The 13,847-nt window shown below is 48.8% G+C and overlaps 1 protein-coding gene across 13 annotated transcripts in view; it reads right to left on the reverse strand.

Annotated features, from left to right (window-relative positions):
* The window catches only part of BLNK (B cell linker), a 112,448-nt gene that overhangs the window by 47,323 nt on the left and 51,278 nt on the right, over positions 1-13,847 (reverse strand). For 7 of the 13 annotated variants that reach the window (XR_004278437.1, XM_032311717.1, XM_032311715.1 and 4 more), the window contains exons 4-7: positions 11,605-11,688; positions 6,254-6,294; positions 1,930-1,995; positions 1,574-1,730 (exon numbers count right to left, since the gene is read on the reverse strand). Coding sequence is in view for 12 of the 13 variants with exons in the window: in XM_032311717.1 (XP_032167608.1) it covers positions 1,574-1,730; positions 1,930-1,995; positions 6,254-6,294; positions 11,605-11,688 (348 nt within the window). In the remaining variant the exon portion in view is untranslated. The remainder of the gene's footprint in view (positions 1-1,573; positions 1,731-1,929; positions 1,996-6,253; positions 6,295-11,604; positions 11,689-13,847) is intronic. The other 6 variants (XM_032311721.1, XM_032311723.1, XM_032311724.1 and 3 more) reach the window with 3 other exon arrangements.

Genomic DNA, 13,847 nt, shown 5'->3' on the forward strand with positions numbered 1-13,847 from the left:
ACATTGCAGGAAGATCTCAGCATAGGAATAACCTGGCGTGTCCCCATCCTGGGAACAGCCTAGGTGCTCACACTGGCTTCCGCACAACTACCCCCCTCCCCCGCCATCCTTAGCTTCTTGCACCTGCTGTGCCACCTGTCACATCCCCACCTGTTCTCCCCCTGGGGCCGCTCCTGCCTTGCTGAAAGTGTGGTTCACTTCCCGTTGGATGCCTCCTCGGAAGCCTCTTTCTGGGTGCTGGAGCTATGCTTAGGTCTAGGGCATCTGCTTTGCTGTGCCCATAACTCTGTCAGGTTTTCTAGTTTTACTGGCAGCTCCTGGAGTTTACTGGGTTTTTTAAATGTAAGATCGCAGCCCATCAGAAGCCACAAAACACAGAAGACAAGCTTTGAAGAGCATGGCCTTGAATGAGCTGCCACGCCACCCTCATGGTAGTTTCCTAGCCTGTAACATGGGCCCACTGCAGCCGCCTCCTTCCCAGGGCTGTAATGCTTGAACAAGGTCACAAATACGGTGGGCTGCGTGCGAGGTGGAGCGGTGAAAGCATGGATGTTGGGGGCTGGGAAGCCCAGCATGCGTCCTCGCCCTGCCACTTGCAAGCATTGGGCCCCATCAGTTCACTCTTCCTGACCTCACTTTCTTCCTTTGTAAAGTGAGGATGAATACCTCTTCCATAAGATTCCTGAGAGTGTGAAGTAGGCCACTACTGTAAATATAAAACTCTGGGAGTATGTCTGTCTTGCTTGCTGCTGAATGCTCAGGGCTTAGCATAGCTCTGGCACACAGTAGGTGCTCAGTAGGTGGATTGTGGCGTGAAGCAAGGGGCCATGCTTGGTGCCTTGTGAGGAGGCAGTTAATGACAATGATAACAGATGTGGAGCCCTTTACACATAGGGACATGGTACAAACGCTAGCATCACCCTCATCATCATGGACACGCTCAACACCCCACCCCACCCCTTCTGAGCTTTGTTACCCAGAACACAGGCTTCTCCTTGGGGGACATTAAAAACCACACTCAGGCCTGGAGGCTTCATGGGAGCTGTGCCCATTAACCTACAGCTAATTCCAGACTTAGAGCTCCTTACTCTCACTCTAAGCCCCCCCGTTAAAAAGCCACAGTCTATGCTCAGTGTGTGACCTGCCTGTGAGGGGATGGGCACGAGGAAGGAGGGGCAACAGCAGATACTGGGATCCTTGAAGATCACCCTTGTTCTGTACAGAAACCTCAAGAGAAATTCCAGAGCCTTGTGTGCAACAAGACCAAAAAGCAGCAGGACTGATCTCAGGGTTGATTTCTCATGGGGCTATCTGGAGACTATCTGGTGGTGGAAATAGTCATCAGGGTGTGTTCCTTTTATCTTTTACCTGTTTTCAACATTGGCGATTTAGGAAGAGGACTTTTCCCCCCTTGAACAGGCAAGTTTTCCATTTGGGGCGCCATGGTTTCTGAGTGACCAGATGACCAGTGTGGGGTGGTGAGAGTGGGAGGCGCCCACCGACCTGCCAGGCTGCTTGTCTCCATTCCCCTGCCTGGCAGGCTGAGCGCCCAGGGTCTGGGGGGCTGCCTCACCTATGTACTCCCCCCTGGCGAAGGGCAGGGCTGGGTGGACGGTTCTTGTCTCCTGCTCGCCGGGTGGTGGCTCGTAACTGTCGTCCCCGGTCTCCTCAGCGGGCAGCACGTACATCTCTGAGTCCGAGTGCTCATCTGGGTGTTCATAGTCACTGTCCTGCAAGGGCAGACCCCAGGTTCAGTGCCCCATCCAGGCTCCATCATCAGCCCAGCTCTGGCTTTAGGGGGCGGGAGCTGCTCCCCCAGCATAGGGACCAGAGAGCGAGGCTTGGAAAGGTTGGCTAAGCAAGGCTGGGCAGCCATCAGAGGCAAAGCTGGGGTTGAGGCCAAGTCTTTCTGGCTCCAGAATTTATCACCTGAACCACTATCCTGGGGGAGCATGTGGGCCATTTAACAGGAAGGGTGGCTGAAACTCTGCGTGTCTGCAAAGAAGAGCAGTCAGAGATAAAATACATTTTTTAGAGGACAGAAAAAGGACCCGATACAATATACTAGAATACAATAGAAGAGAATACAATATACTAGAATAGAATGACCAATAAGTTTCATTGACCACGGAGGGTTGAGGGAAAAGATCAATAAGGGGAGACACAGAACATACAGATACCTTTGAGATGAAGTCTGTTTGTTTTTTAACAGGGTTGGTAAGCTGCAGGAGTGAGGCTTTTCATCTGACCCAGACTCCATTCTCTTCCCTTTTTTTTTTTGGTTTTTAATATAAATTGTATTTAAGTCTACATTGAAATTATCAAATATTGAATATTCAATGTATATTGAAAATACATTGGCACAGTAACAGTTCAAAAGGATGTAAATAAAGTCCTGGCCTCTCAGTTCCTCCCCAGGGGCACCGCTCCTAGCTTCTCACGCATTTTGTTCAGAGATCCCTCAGCTAGACGCCACACTTGCATGTATTCACATGCAGGAAATAGTTGATCCAGGATGGAAGAAGTCCTCTGCGCATGCCACCTGACACCCTGCATTATCCGTGCAGGATTTGCCAGTGAATGCGCGGTGCACCTGCCTTCCGCTGGCCCCCTTCCCCTGCAGTCCTACACCGCCGCAGGTGTGGTGCCACAGGAGCCCCGAGTTGGTTCCACTGCTGTCTCCTCGGGGCAGGAGCAGGGCCAGGGCGGGTGGGAGAGCCAGGAAGGCAGTATGTTTGCAATGAAGGATGCGAGAGGGAGTGCGAGCTGCTCCCCTGCTCCGTCTGTGGGGCAAGGGGGAAAGGGGAGGAGTGGGGTGAACAGCAGGAGGGGGACAGAGAAAGGCAGCTGAAAAGAGAGGTTTCCCCAAGGTGGTGGAGGAGCACTGGGAGGGAAGAGGAGGTCCTTGTCCTTGTCCTAAACCCAAAGAGTCAGGAAGGGAGAGGGAGGGGTGCAGTGAGAAAAGCCTTGTAGGGGGGGACTTTCCCAAACCCCTATTTCGATAACAACAGATTGGGAGGCTCAGTAATCCTTCCTGACTGTGAATACGAAATTCGGTTGAATAGAATAATGGCAATGATCATTACTATCATAACCGACATTTGCATGCACTGCCTACCTCATGTATCCCTTACCACAATCCTATAAGAGTCTGTTTAAGCCCTCAGAGAAACTGAGGCATGAGGAGTGGATTAGGAGAGGAGACTCTGTGGTCTGTGCTCTGGAGAAGCCAGAGCTGTTTTCGAACAGCCGTCCGGGGAGGTGCAGTGAGAGCGAAAGAGTGGCCTATAGTGAGAGCCTGGCTTGACAAGGTTCCTTCCACACAGCCTGAGGCCCCTGGGACTCTCCTTACCCTTGTCAGTCAGAGGACACGATCCCTCTTGTTGTGACATCCTAGGGAGACATCAGTGAGTGGGCTGAGAAAAGATTGCTTTTCTGGATTCCAGATTTTTCCAGATTCCATCTGGAAAGTGAAAGAAACAGTAGGAACCCAGACGCACGTGCCTGGGTGGGAGCTAGTTTGGGCCTCCTATTTTGGGTCTGTATCCGTGGAGCAGGCGCAGGCCTTCCTAGACCTGATTACCTGGAGGCTGGGGAGCAGGGCGCATCTGGGGAGGACATGGAGGTCCTCACAGTCCTTTGGGCAGAGCACCCTGACTGAAAGAACCAGGCTGGCCAAGGAGGCAGAGAAGGTAGAGGAAGAGCAACTCCCTGTCAGATGCTCCTGGCAGCTCGACGCTGATGTGGGGCTGCCTACAGGACTGTAACCCCTGTGAGGCCTGGGCTGAGAGAGTGTGTCCAAGCCCCAGCATAGAATGAATGAATGAGCTGAGCTGTTGCCCTGAGCTCTGAAGGAATCTAGGAGGAAATGGGTGCTCAGAAGTGCTGAGCTGCCCCTTCATTCAGAAAATATTTTCTGTGGGATGCGTACTATAAGCCCCTCCTATTTCCAGCATAGTGAAACGATTGAATGCCTTTTTATCAAGAGAATTAGAAAGGAGTCTATTCAAACTTCTGAAAGAACAGTTTAAAAACACCTCCCCTCAAATTATTCTATATTCTGACAACCAAAATTCTTTCATTTGTTCATTCAATCCTTGAGCAAGCACAATATGTTGGGACAGTGGGATGGAAACTTTGAAGAAGGGAATGTGTAATCAGGCAAAAACTTTCTCATATTGTCCGTTCATTCATTCAATCAATCAGTTAATATTTATTGAGCACCTACTGTGTGCCAGCCATTGTGCTTGACTCTAAGCACAGTCCCTGCCTTCATAGAATTTTAGCAGGAGAAACCAGCAGTAAATAGTGAATAACAGATAATAAGTACAATATCAACCATAAGATAGCTGTCACTCGTGACAGATTTACTTGAGGAAATGTTCAGGGTCCTGAGACAGAGAGCAATGGGAAAAGGGACTCTACCTCAGGTGCAGAAAAGGCCTTCCTGAGAAGGAGACAGTGAAGCCAAGCCTGAAGGACAAGAAGGAGCAGAACAAGTGAGGAAAGATGGGGATGCTCTTTAGTTTCTCTTCTCTCCCCTTCTTCCTTCGCCAGCCCAAGGTCCATGAGTCTGAAATCACTGAGCAGGCATGACCTTGACCTCTTGTTGTAGGACTAAGGGCAGACCTGCGCATCTGGGCCATAACAGACAAGGCCCTGCCAAGGGGATGCAAGGAAGGCTGGACAGGTCTGCAGGGGCCAGATCTTATCTGGCCTGGAGGCCACAGGCCTGGATTTTGTTCTGTGTACAATAGGAATCCAGTAAGGTCAAAATAATTGTGAAGGAAGGTTTACCCAATCCTTATGACAGCTTGCACTCTAACTTTGGTTGTTTGACTTTGGGACACAAGTCATCCCCTCCTTTCCAGGCTGATTTTATTTGTGTTTTCTAAGTCCCCACATGTGCTCTTTTTATCTAGGCAGGAAGCTCAATTTTCGCTGCCTGTCTGTGGATGCAGACCAGCTCTCAAGTTTGCTTCAGCTGGGGTTGGGTGTGGGCTACCAGAAGGGGGCGCCGCTGCAGGGCTCTGAGGGCTCCGCGGCTGCCAGACCCTGGGAGGAACTCCACACCCAAGGGACCTGCAGAAAGGCCTTTTCAGTTCCTCTTGCTAGTTTTCTCTGCAGAAAGAAGAGAGGCAGAGAAGGGAGGCACTCCTGCCTCATAATACTCTGAATAAACTCCAGGTGGTGAACCCGTGTGGAGTTGGGCTCCAACTCAGGGGACAGGAGTCCTGAGCGCTTATTCCACTGGGCCACTGAGTAACTGAATGGCCACGGGGAAGTCCTTTTCATTTTCCTAGTCTTGGTTTCCTTATCTGTACACTGGGGTGTGTGGCTGTGTGGAGGCCTTCTTGGATCCTGTCCAGATAAAACACACGTGGTGTGGAGCGGACTAACATTCTGGATGAATTTGATATAAATGAGGAATAACTGTTTTGTAAAAAGTTCTTAGGATGTCTTGTCCCTCTAAAGCTTGACCCAAGAGAGAAGTGAGCCAGAGGCCCTGCGGGTTGCAGAGCCACTGTGAAGAGGGTGACGGTTGACTCTGACTTATCACCCTGTTGGGGTCACTCTGTTGTGCCCAGCATCCGCCACGGTCCTCTTGGTCACAACAAGCTCCTTGGAGTCGAAAAGCCTGGCTTTGAGATTTGAGGGCCTGGATTTGAACTTGGAAACTACAAGTCACTTAAACTCTCCATGCCTTAGTTTCATTCCCAGTAAAATGAACAGGGCTGATATTCAAAATGTTTTACAATGAGCATGGCTCAGATCCTGACCTAAGAGTGGCCAGGGGTCCCCTAATGTGCCAGGCATTCACTCTTTAGGGCTCCTAGATAAGTCCCAGGCAATGATGGGGCACTGGGGAATTCAGGGCAGAGACCTTTGTTAACTGATACAGAATTATTTTAAAACATTTCACATTTGTTGTGGCTGTGCTGGTGAGAACTCCAAACGGCAGCACTGAAGATGGGGATAAGAGTGCCTACACGTAGGGCTCTGGGGAGGATTAGGGGAGGTAATGTGGATGAAGCACTTAGCCTGGTACACGTTGGTGCCAGGTCAAGTCAGCCACTATGGGGTTCTTGCCGCCTTGTTTATCTGTTGGTGGCCCTTCCAGGTCAGCCATCTCCCTGCTATGATGCACAGGTGACCAGCAGCATGTCCTTCAGAAACAAGCCCTTGCAAAGGTCTCCCACGGATCCCAGTGGAAACAACACCCTCCCTCCTGCTCCCAGGAACAAATACTCACAAAGTCATCAGACCACTGCTCCTCTTCATCAGCAGGGTTCCCTGCAATGGCATGTGGGAAGCAGAAGGAACAAGTGTAAATCTCAGCTGGCCAGCCCCACCGTGTCCACCACTAGCCTGCAGCTGCCTTCCTTGCCTTTGGGCTCCCTGGTCTTGTTCACTTGGCTTTGAACAGTTACTAGACTTATCTCGTGTTCATTCGCTTTCAACTCCTCTTTAGAAAAAAAAAATCAGTTCTCAAATCATAAAGGTAAGTCCCACTGAGGCAGAGACATGGTACATCTGAACCTCATTTGTCTTTGTTAAGGAGCATTTTGAGGACTTTAGAAGAACCCTGGAGACACCTGCAATTCATATCATGTTGCTTCTCAGGATTTCTATGAATCAGTACGCAGATGTAGTAGAAAGAGTACTGGAGAGGGAGTCACAATAGACCAAAATTCCCATGCAGGCTCTGCTCCTAACTAGTCAGAGAGCGGTCAAGACAGCTAACTTCTCTGGGCCTCAGTCTCAAGATCTGTAAGGTGACAGATCACTTCTGGGATTCTCTGTGGCCCTAAATTTCACTTTCTTATTGAAAAGATTTATCTGGTGCTTTAAAATTACATGCCAGGCAATATTTTCACAGTAGTCTCTTAGAGATCTTATGAGGAAGCTGAGGCCCAGTGAAAATAAGTCATTTGCCCAAGGTCAGATAGCAAATAATAAAGCCAGGAGTTGAACCCTGCAGTTTGACTTCCAAGGGCATGCTGTAGGCTCCAGCACCATGCTACCTCACTGCCTCTGAACTCCAGAGTGTAGGCACTGTCCTTGGCTCCCCAGGCAGGATGAAAATGGAAATAATGGTGTCAAGGAGCTTAGGTTCTTGAAGAATAAAATAGATCTGAATTATGGACAGTCAAGGAGAATATCTGATTCCCTTTTCTCCAAAACACATTTAGAGTTTGAGAAGCTTAGCATCCACCCCATCACATAAACTGACATTAGAGGGTAACTACAATTCGTTCAGCTCTACAGATCAACCAGGCACTGGTCCAGATGGCAGAGTGGCTCCTGCGACCCATCCAGGGAAGCTCCCAGCTCTTCTCCTAGCCCACTGAGCAGCCACGGGAGGGGGCCCAGTGGTTGGTCCCTGAACCCTCCAGAGCCTTGGTAGAACCTTTTCTTGCCATTTCTAGCCCCTGCAATGGCAGACCACGGACTCCAACTCTAGGGGGACTCCGAAGAGAAAAAGGGAAAGGAACTGTAGAGAAAAAATGGGGGCCCAAAGGAAGGGTTTAGAGCAGCGTGGCCAGATCTTGGGTTATAGCAGCAACAGTGCCCTCTCTTGGAAAAAACATGATAGGCACTAAGAAGGAGCTTTACTTTATGAGCCAAATAATAGGTCAAACTTTGACATTCACAGGAGATAATTCTTGTTAAGTGGTGATCTGGGCGAACTTATATCAAATTAGAGTATGCTGCAATCACCGGGGCTTTGCCAGAAACCTTAGAAGACTAGGTCAATAAGTCCTCTTCTCAATATACTAACACCTAGTACCGAGGTAGATATGTTTCTAATACCTTAAGTTTGGGTATAACCGAAGATCAGCACTTATGGTGGCAAGATGTTTTTGTTTCAGCCTTTAAAATAGAAACCTTTATAAAATACCTTTATAAAACACACCTCCCTGCCTCATTGAGCTGTGTTTGCTGAGTCTTCTCTCAGGGAACTGAGGCCCATTTTCTGGCCCGTCACTGCTGAAAAGTACTTGCAGAAGCTAACTACTTTTCCTGTCCCAATTATCTTTCCTCTCCAACACACACTTCATACTATTTCCAGTGATTTTCTTAAAATAAAGTTTGGAGCATGCAGCTCCTTTCCTCAAGAATCCTCAGCAGCTCCCTGTGGAGTAAAGTCAAGGCTCTGAGTCCACACATGTTGATGCCTCCCCTTCCTGTCCCTCCCACGACTTCTCTTGCCATCTTCCGTGTTCACTCACAGTGACACTCGGCAGTGTGTTCCTCCCAGCCTGTACTTTTGATCATTCTCTGCTCTGTCTGGGCTATTTCCCCAGCCTGTCTTCCTTCTTTGCATGGAAATCCCTGTTATACCTCTGCCATAGGGTCTTCCCCAGTCCCTCGGGTTCTAATTATGACTCCTTCCTCTGGGCCGTCATAGGGGCTGCTGGCACCTTGATGACACGGGTGGTCCATTCTGCCCTGTGCTATGATCATTTTTTTGTGCCTCTCTGTACTGAAAAACAAGGCCTATTTAATTTATCTTTGTATCTGAGTGGTATTTGGCATTTGTAATCCATGCAGTAATAAAAGTATGAAGCAACAGATGAGTTGAAGGAATGAGTATTAGGATACTAATAATAGATTCCATTTATTAAACACTTCCTATGTGCTCAGGGCTAGGATAAGAGTATTTTCCCAATTATCCTCAAAACAGAGCTTTGTGGTAGGTGCCGTCATGATCTCAATTTTATAGTCAAGGAAATGGAAGCTAAGAGATGTGGCAAAACGTGTCTGAGGCCACATGGCTGGTGAGTGAGGGGGCGGGCTGGAAGCCAGGCTGTCTGTGTTGGTCACTATAGCTGAAATCCCATGTAAACTGCCTGGCCCTCTACTGAGCCTTCACATAAAATCTAGGAGAAACTAGAGTGGCCCAATCCAGGCATTGTAGAGACTGAGGCAGAGAAGAGAAAAAAGCATCACCACATGGGAGAGGTTGCCAGACAGCACCCTTCTCTCCCCGAGCTACACCCATCTCCTGGTCCTACCAGCAACTCACAACATCCTGCTCTTGAAGTCATGGCCTGCAGGCCATTTCCCAAACTAAAATGCAGTATGCTCCAAAGTACTAGAGCCAAAGTATGGGGTGATAGTCCAGCATCTCAGGACCTCCTAAAGTGGGTGGGTTATGGTTTTAGAACCAGTCTCCCCCGGTTCAAATCCTGGCTCTGCTCTTTACTACCTGCTTAGCAGAGGACCAGGACTTTAGCTGTTTAAAGCTCAATTTCTCAACTGTGAAACCAGGGTAAGAATAGTGCCCACCTCATGTGTTTATGAGAATCCAGTAATACAATACCCACGAGTGCTTCCCAAAACCTGGCACGCAGCAAATGCTGTGTTAATGGTAGTGTTGTCTTGGGTATTGACAATGTCTTAATAAACCCTCACAGCAACACCATTCTATTTCACTCTAATGGCAACCACACAGTACGGCTACCATAAAGAAACGGGCCCAAGAGAGCCTCTAATATAGAGGGTGACACTTTCAGGAGGGTAAGGGCAAGTTTAGTATGGGAAAGGCAGTTTCACTTGGGAAGGAAGGTTGCATGCCCCTGGCAGGAAGCTGAGATGCTGGTTGGGCCTCCTTATGAGGGAGAGCCTTTCCATTGGTCGTGTACCTGGTTTGGGGCTTATGTTCCACTTACAGTGTCACAATCCCATGCCACACAAGAGAGGGGCTCCTCCCCTTGCCAGGCTCAGGCTTTGTAATTCATGTGCCTCCCCCAGCCTGTGGGCCCAGCAGCTGGCACTGTGAGGCACATGGAAATGCCACAGTGGCCCCACTTCAGTGTCCACTCCAGGGTTTGGAGCTTGGGCTCTGGGGTCAGCCTGCCAGTCAAAATCCTGATTCTTCCACTTGCTAGCAGCATGAACAGGTAAATTGCTTAACCTCTGGGCATCTGTTTTCTCACCACTGAAATGGATAGGATAAGTAGAGCCTGTGTCATGGGGCTTCATCAGAATGAAATGAAATAGCCCAGGGAAAGTGAGAAAGCCATCTGACATCACCCATTGAGTAAGAGCTCCGTGGATGCTGCTGGTCACTATTAATCTACTTTAATAATAGCCTGAAGGATAGATCAGCACTCTTATCTCCAATCTTTCAAGGGAAGTTATAAAACATTTCTAGGTTCACAGTGTTTAGGGGCCAAAGCTGGGATTCTAACCAAGGCTAGAGGACCCCAAAGTCCAAGATCTCACCCAGCCATGGTGGTAATAAACCTGGAGTCTAGAAGAACAGCTGTGTATCACACCGAGGACAATCCAGGGCAGTGTAGGCTTTCCTGACAAATATCTCAACACCTGGAATCATGGACAGGTGCTGGGAGAGTTCTGCGAACGGTGCACTCAGCAAAAGCTGAGGGGTTGCATGAGGCTGTGTGGTGAAGGAGGGATTGAGCCAGGCCTTGAAGGATGGCCAGAACCCAAATGAGAGAATGAAGATGAAGGAGGGCGTCCCCCTTCCACCCCCTAAGGCTAGGGCCTGTGTGTCAGCCCCAGAAGCAGGGCTTAACTGATGGCTCGAAGGTGTATCCATAAGGCATAGCCATAAGGCATAGATATGCTGGAAAGAAAATGCTGTTCTGGAGAGTCTGAGGAGAAAATAAAGCCAGGTTGTTGCCAGCCAAAGGGGTGCTCCAGCCACAAAGGCCACTGTAGGCCCCAGTGACAAGCTGGAGGCAGGAAGGTCGATGAGGATGGTGTTTGAGCAGTTCAGGCATGAAGAGACAAAGGCCGAATCAGACTGGGGGGCTTGGGAATGGGAAGGGATGGTTGGAAAGGCAGTCAAAGAGTCAATGGTGAGAGCTTGAGTGAAGCGGTGAAGGCACGGGTGGGCACGGAGCCTTTCTGTTCTGGGTCACGAGCAGCACCAGGGACTCTGGACATTGTGGGGCACCCTCCACGCTGTCTGTCTGACACACACACAGTTGTGGCCCCGATTCAGCTCTGGAGGCCATGCTCTGGGCCACTAGGCCTGCCAGCTTCTCCTCTTACCGAGCTGGTGGAAGGATGTGGGGAAGCCGTGGGATGGGTACAGTGCGATGCAGGAAGGAGAGAAGGAAGAAGCCTGGGTTAGATGTGGTGGTGGAGGCAGATGCAGGGGAGGAAGAGAAAGCAGAACTACAGAGGCCCCGGGGGAGGCAGCCCATGGACAGTCTCCCTGGGTGCCCCAAGAGGAGAAGGGGATGTGACCCCCTGAGGAGTGGATCTGAGCTGGCTAAGAGAGGGGATTTGCATCTAAATACTTCACATTTTAAAAAGTCCTTTTGTTTGCATGTCCCCTCATCCCTTCTCAGAGCCCTGTTAACGGCGGGGGGGTGGGGGTGGGGGGGTAGGGGGGTGGAGTCCTGGTTTGGCTGAATGACCTTGGGCAGCCTCGTGGCCTATCTGTATGACCGGCCATACAGACATACATGACCGGTCATACATGCTGTCCATACAGACATACATGTCTCTGTCGCCTGGCCATATGACCTTGGGCAGCCCCTTAGCCTGTCTGGTCTCCACTTAGCCCTCACACGAGAAGCCAGGGGTGAGTGGTCTTTATGGACTTTCCAGGCTTTCCAATACCTTCAAGTCCAAGTTTCATTCCTCTAGTCTTAGTTCCATGAGGCGGGGCTGGTGGTGAATGCCGCTCTCCCCGTGTCAGCCTTGCTGGTACCACCACTCAGAGTGGAGACAGGGAGACAAAAAAAAAAAAAAAACACCAAGTGAATGCTGGCTTCCGTAAGGACATGAGGGCAAGGGCAAAGCAGTGTTATAGCTCACTTTGTTAGTGGATGGAGGTTTGCTATGCATTCCCTGTGCTTTTTCCAATCACCCCTGGGTAGTAGGGCCCCAGGGTCCAAGGAGAGAGGCCTTGTTCAGTTCTGGCCCCTGAGGGGTGTGGAACGGCTGGTGGGGCTTTCCCTCCACAACAGTGGGACCTCAGGCAGATAGTGACCTGTCGGCATCCTCATTTATTATTGGGTCCCCCACTAGTAATGAAGCACCTGAAGGTCAGGGGCTATATTTTGTTCCCCACTCCGTATCTAGTAGAGTGAGTGTCACACAGGATGTACTGTGTCATATTTGTCAAATGAGTCAAAGAACATGTAAAACAGCAGAAGCACCTGGAGATAATGATTCCAGAGAAGAAACTATTCAAATGACCTAATTTCTTAATTTTATCCGTGGAGTTGCACAGAACAACTCGATCTCTGCTTTCTTGAATGTTTAAAAACTTGTGCTGTGTGGCCATGAGGACAGACTTAGGAAGCCACCAGGAAATGGACTGCATCTCTGTCCTGCCAGGGCTGTCTGTCCTTGACAGGACCAGAGGGGCTTGGGAAGTCATCACAGGAAATGTCCAAACAGAACATGGGTTTCATTTTTGGTGTGTGGTGGTGGTGGGGTCAGGGGTGAGCACTGGGTTGGAGGTCAGGCTGCCGAACCTCTGGGGCTCCTTTTAGACCTGGGATTCCATGATTCCATAATTTTCCTATCAAAACTCAGGGTACTTAGCAGATGTTGTCTGCTTTCTTTTCTTTTTTAGAACTTGGGAGAGAAGGAGGAATTTCTTCTCTTTAGTTAACTAAGCAGCACACTTGAGGTTTTTTTCCCCCCTTGGCTTTGATCAGGTAGATTTTAAAGATCAGAACAGGGACTTTAATTTTATTTAATTTTTTTTTTCATTGCAAAGGAGTCTCCTGGTCAACTGTTGAGACTTGGTGACTGGCAAGATGAGGTCAGTAAGTACTCTGTAACCTAGCTACTTCTAGAAAGTAGTCCAACAGGTCAGTCACTAGACTTGATATGTTGGTCCGCATTTCTTAGTGTGATAAGATTTAATTAGTGCCTAGGAGGAACTCAACTGTCTGATTTATTGCTATCTTGATCAGTGACAGAAAAAAAACAACAGTAAGCATCCTTTAAGGTTGTGATTTGGTTTTAGCTGTCAGGGATAGAGGAAGAGACTTCAATGATGTCTGTAGACCTGTGGTTTTCATTAAGGGCTCTATAGGTCTGTCCATGTCCAGGAAATCTTTATATTTAAGCCAGTAGAAAGAGATTTTAGGCCTATCTTCCCAAGGAATTTCTTCTAGAGAAGGGCAGTATATTGGATAATTTATTTTGCTCACCACTGCCATAAACAACACCAATCTCAAGACTACCCTCCGCTGACAAAATTGATCCTAGTTGGACTGGGTGGAGGAGACGTCAGAGAGGACTGAGTAACCATGCACCATCAATAGATTATCCTCCTCCCACCCCAACCCTCAGTGACCTTCAAGTATCCATTTTCATAATTCTCTATCCAGGAAGCCTTCCCTTCCCCACTTCCTCCACACTCTTGACCTCAGATTAGATAAGACATTGCTGATGGACTTTCATAGAACTTTGTGCTTCCCCATCACCCTGAACTCTAATTGCTTTTGTACTATTGTATCTTTTTTCTTCACTATAAACACTGTGAGTGTGGAGACTATATCTGTCCTGTTTAGCGCTGTGTCTCTACCTAAAACCGTGTATTTGCCCAGCACGTGGAAGATACTTAATAAATGTTTGATAAATAGATGAGTGGATGGATGGATGGATGGATGGATGGATAGATGGATGGATGGAATACTACAGCTCCACTATAGTCAAATGCCTTAAAATTTTTAAATTAGGATGGGCACTCTTATTTTCAAATGATTAGAACATAGTTCCCTTTTCAGGAAGTAAATATGAACATGAAATTAGTCAAGAGTCCAAGTATTTTTTTTTTTTTTTTTAAGGAAGCAGGCTCCCTGCTGAGCAGAGAGCCCGATGCGGGACTCGATCCCAGGACC

This window comes from Mustela erminea, chromosome 14 (genome assembly GCF_009829155.1).
Source record: "Mustela erminea isolate mMusErm1 chromosome 14, mMusErm1.Pri, whole genome shotgun sequence".
Lineage (NCBI taxonomy): Eukaryota > Metazoa > Chordata > Mammalia > Carnivora > Mustelidae > Mustela > Mustela erminea.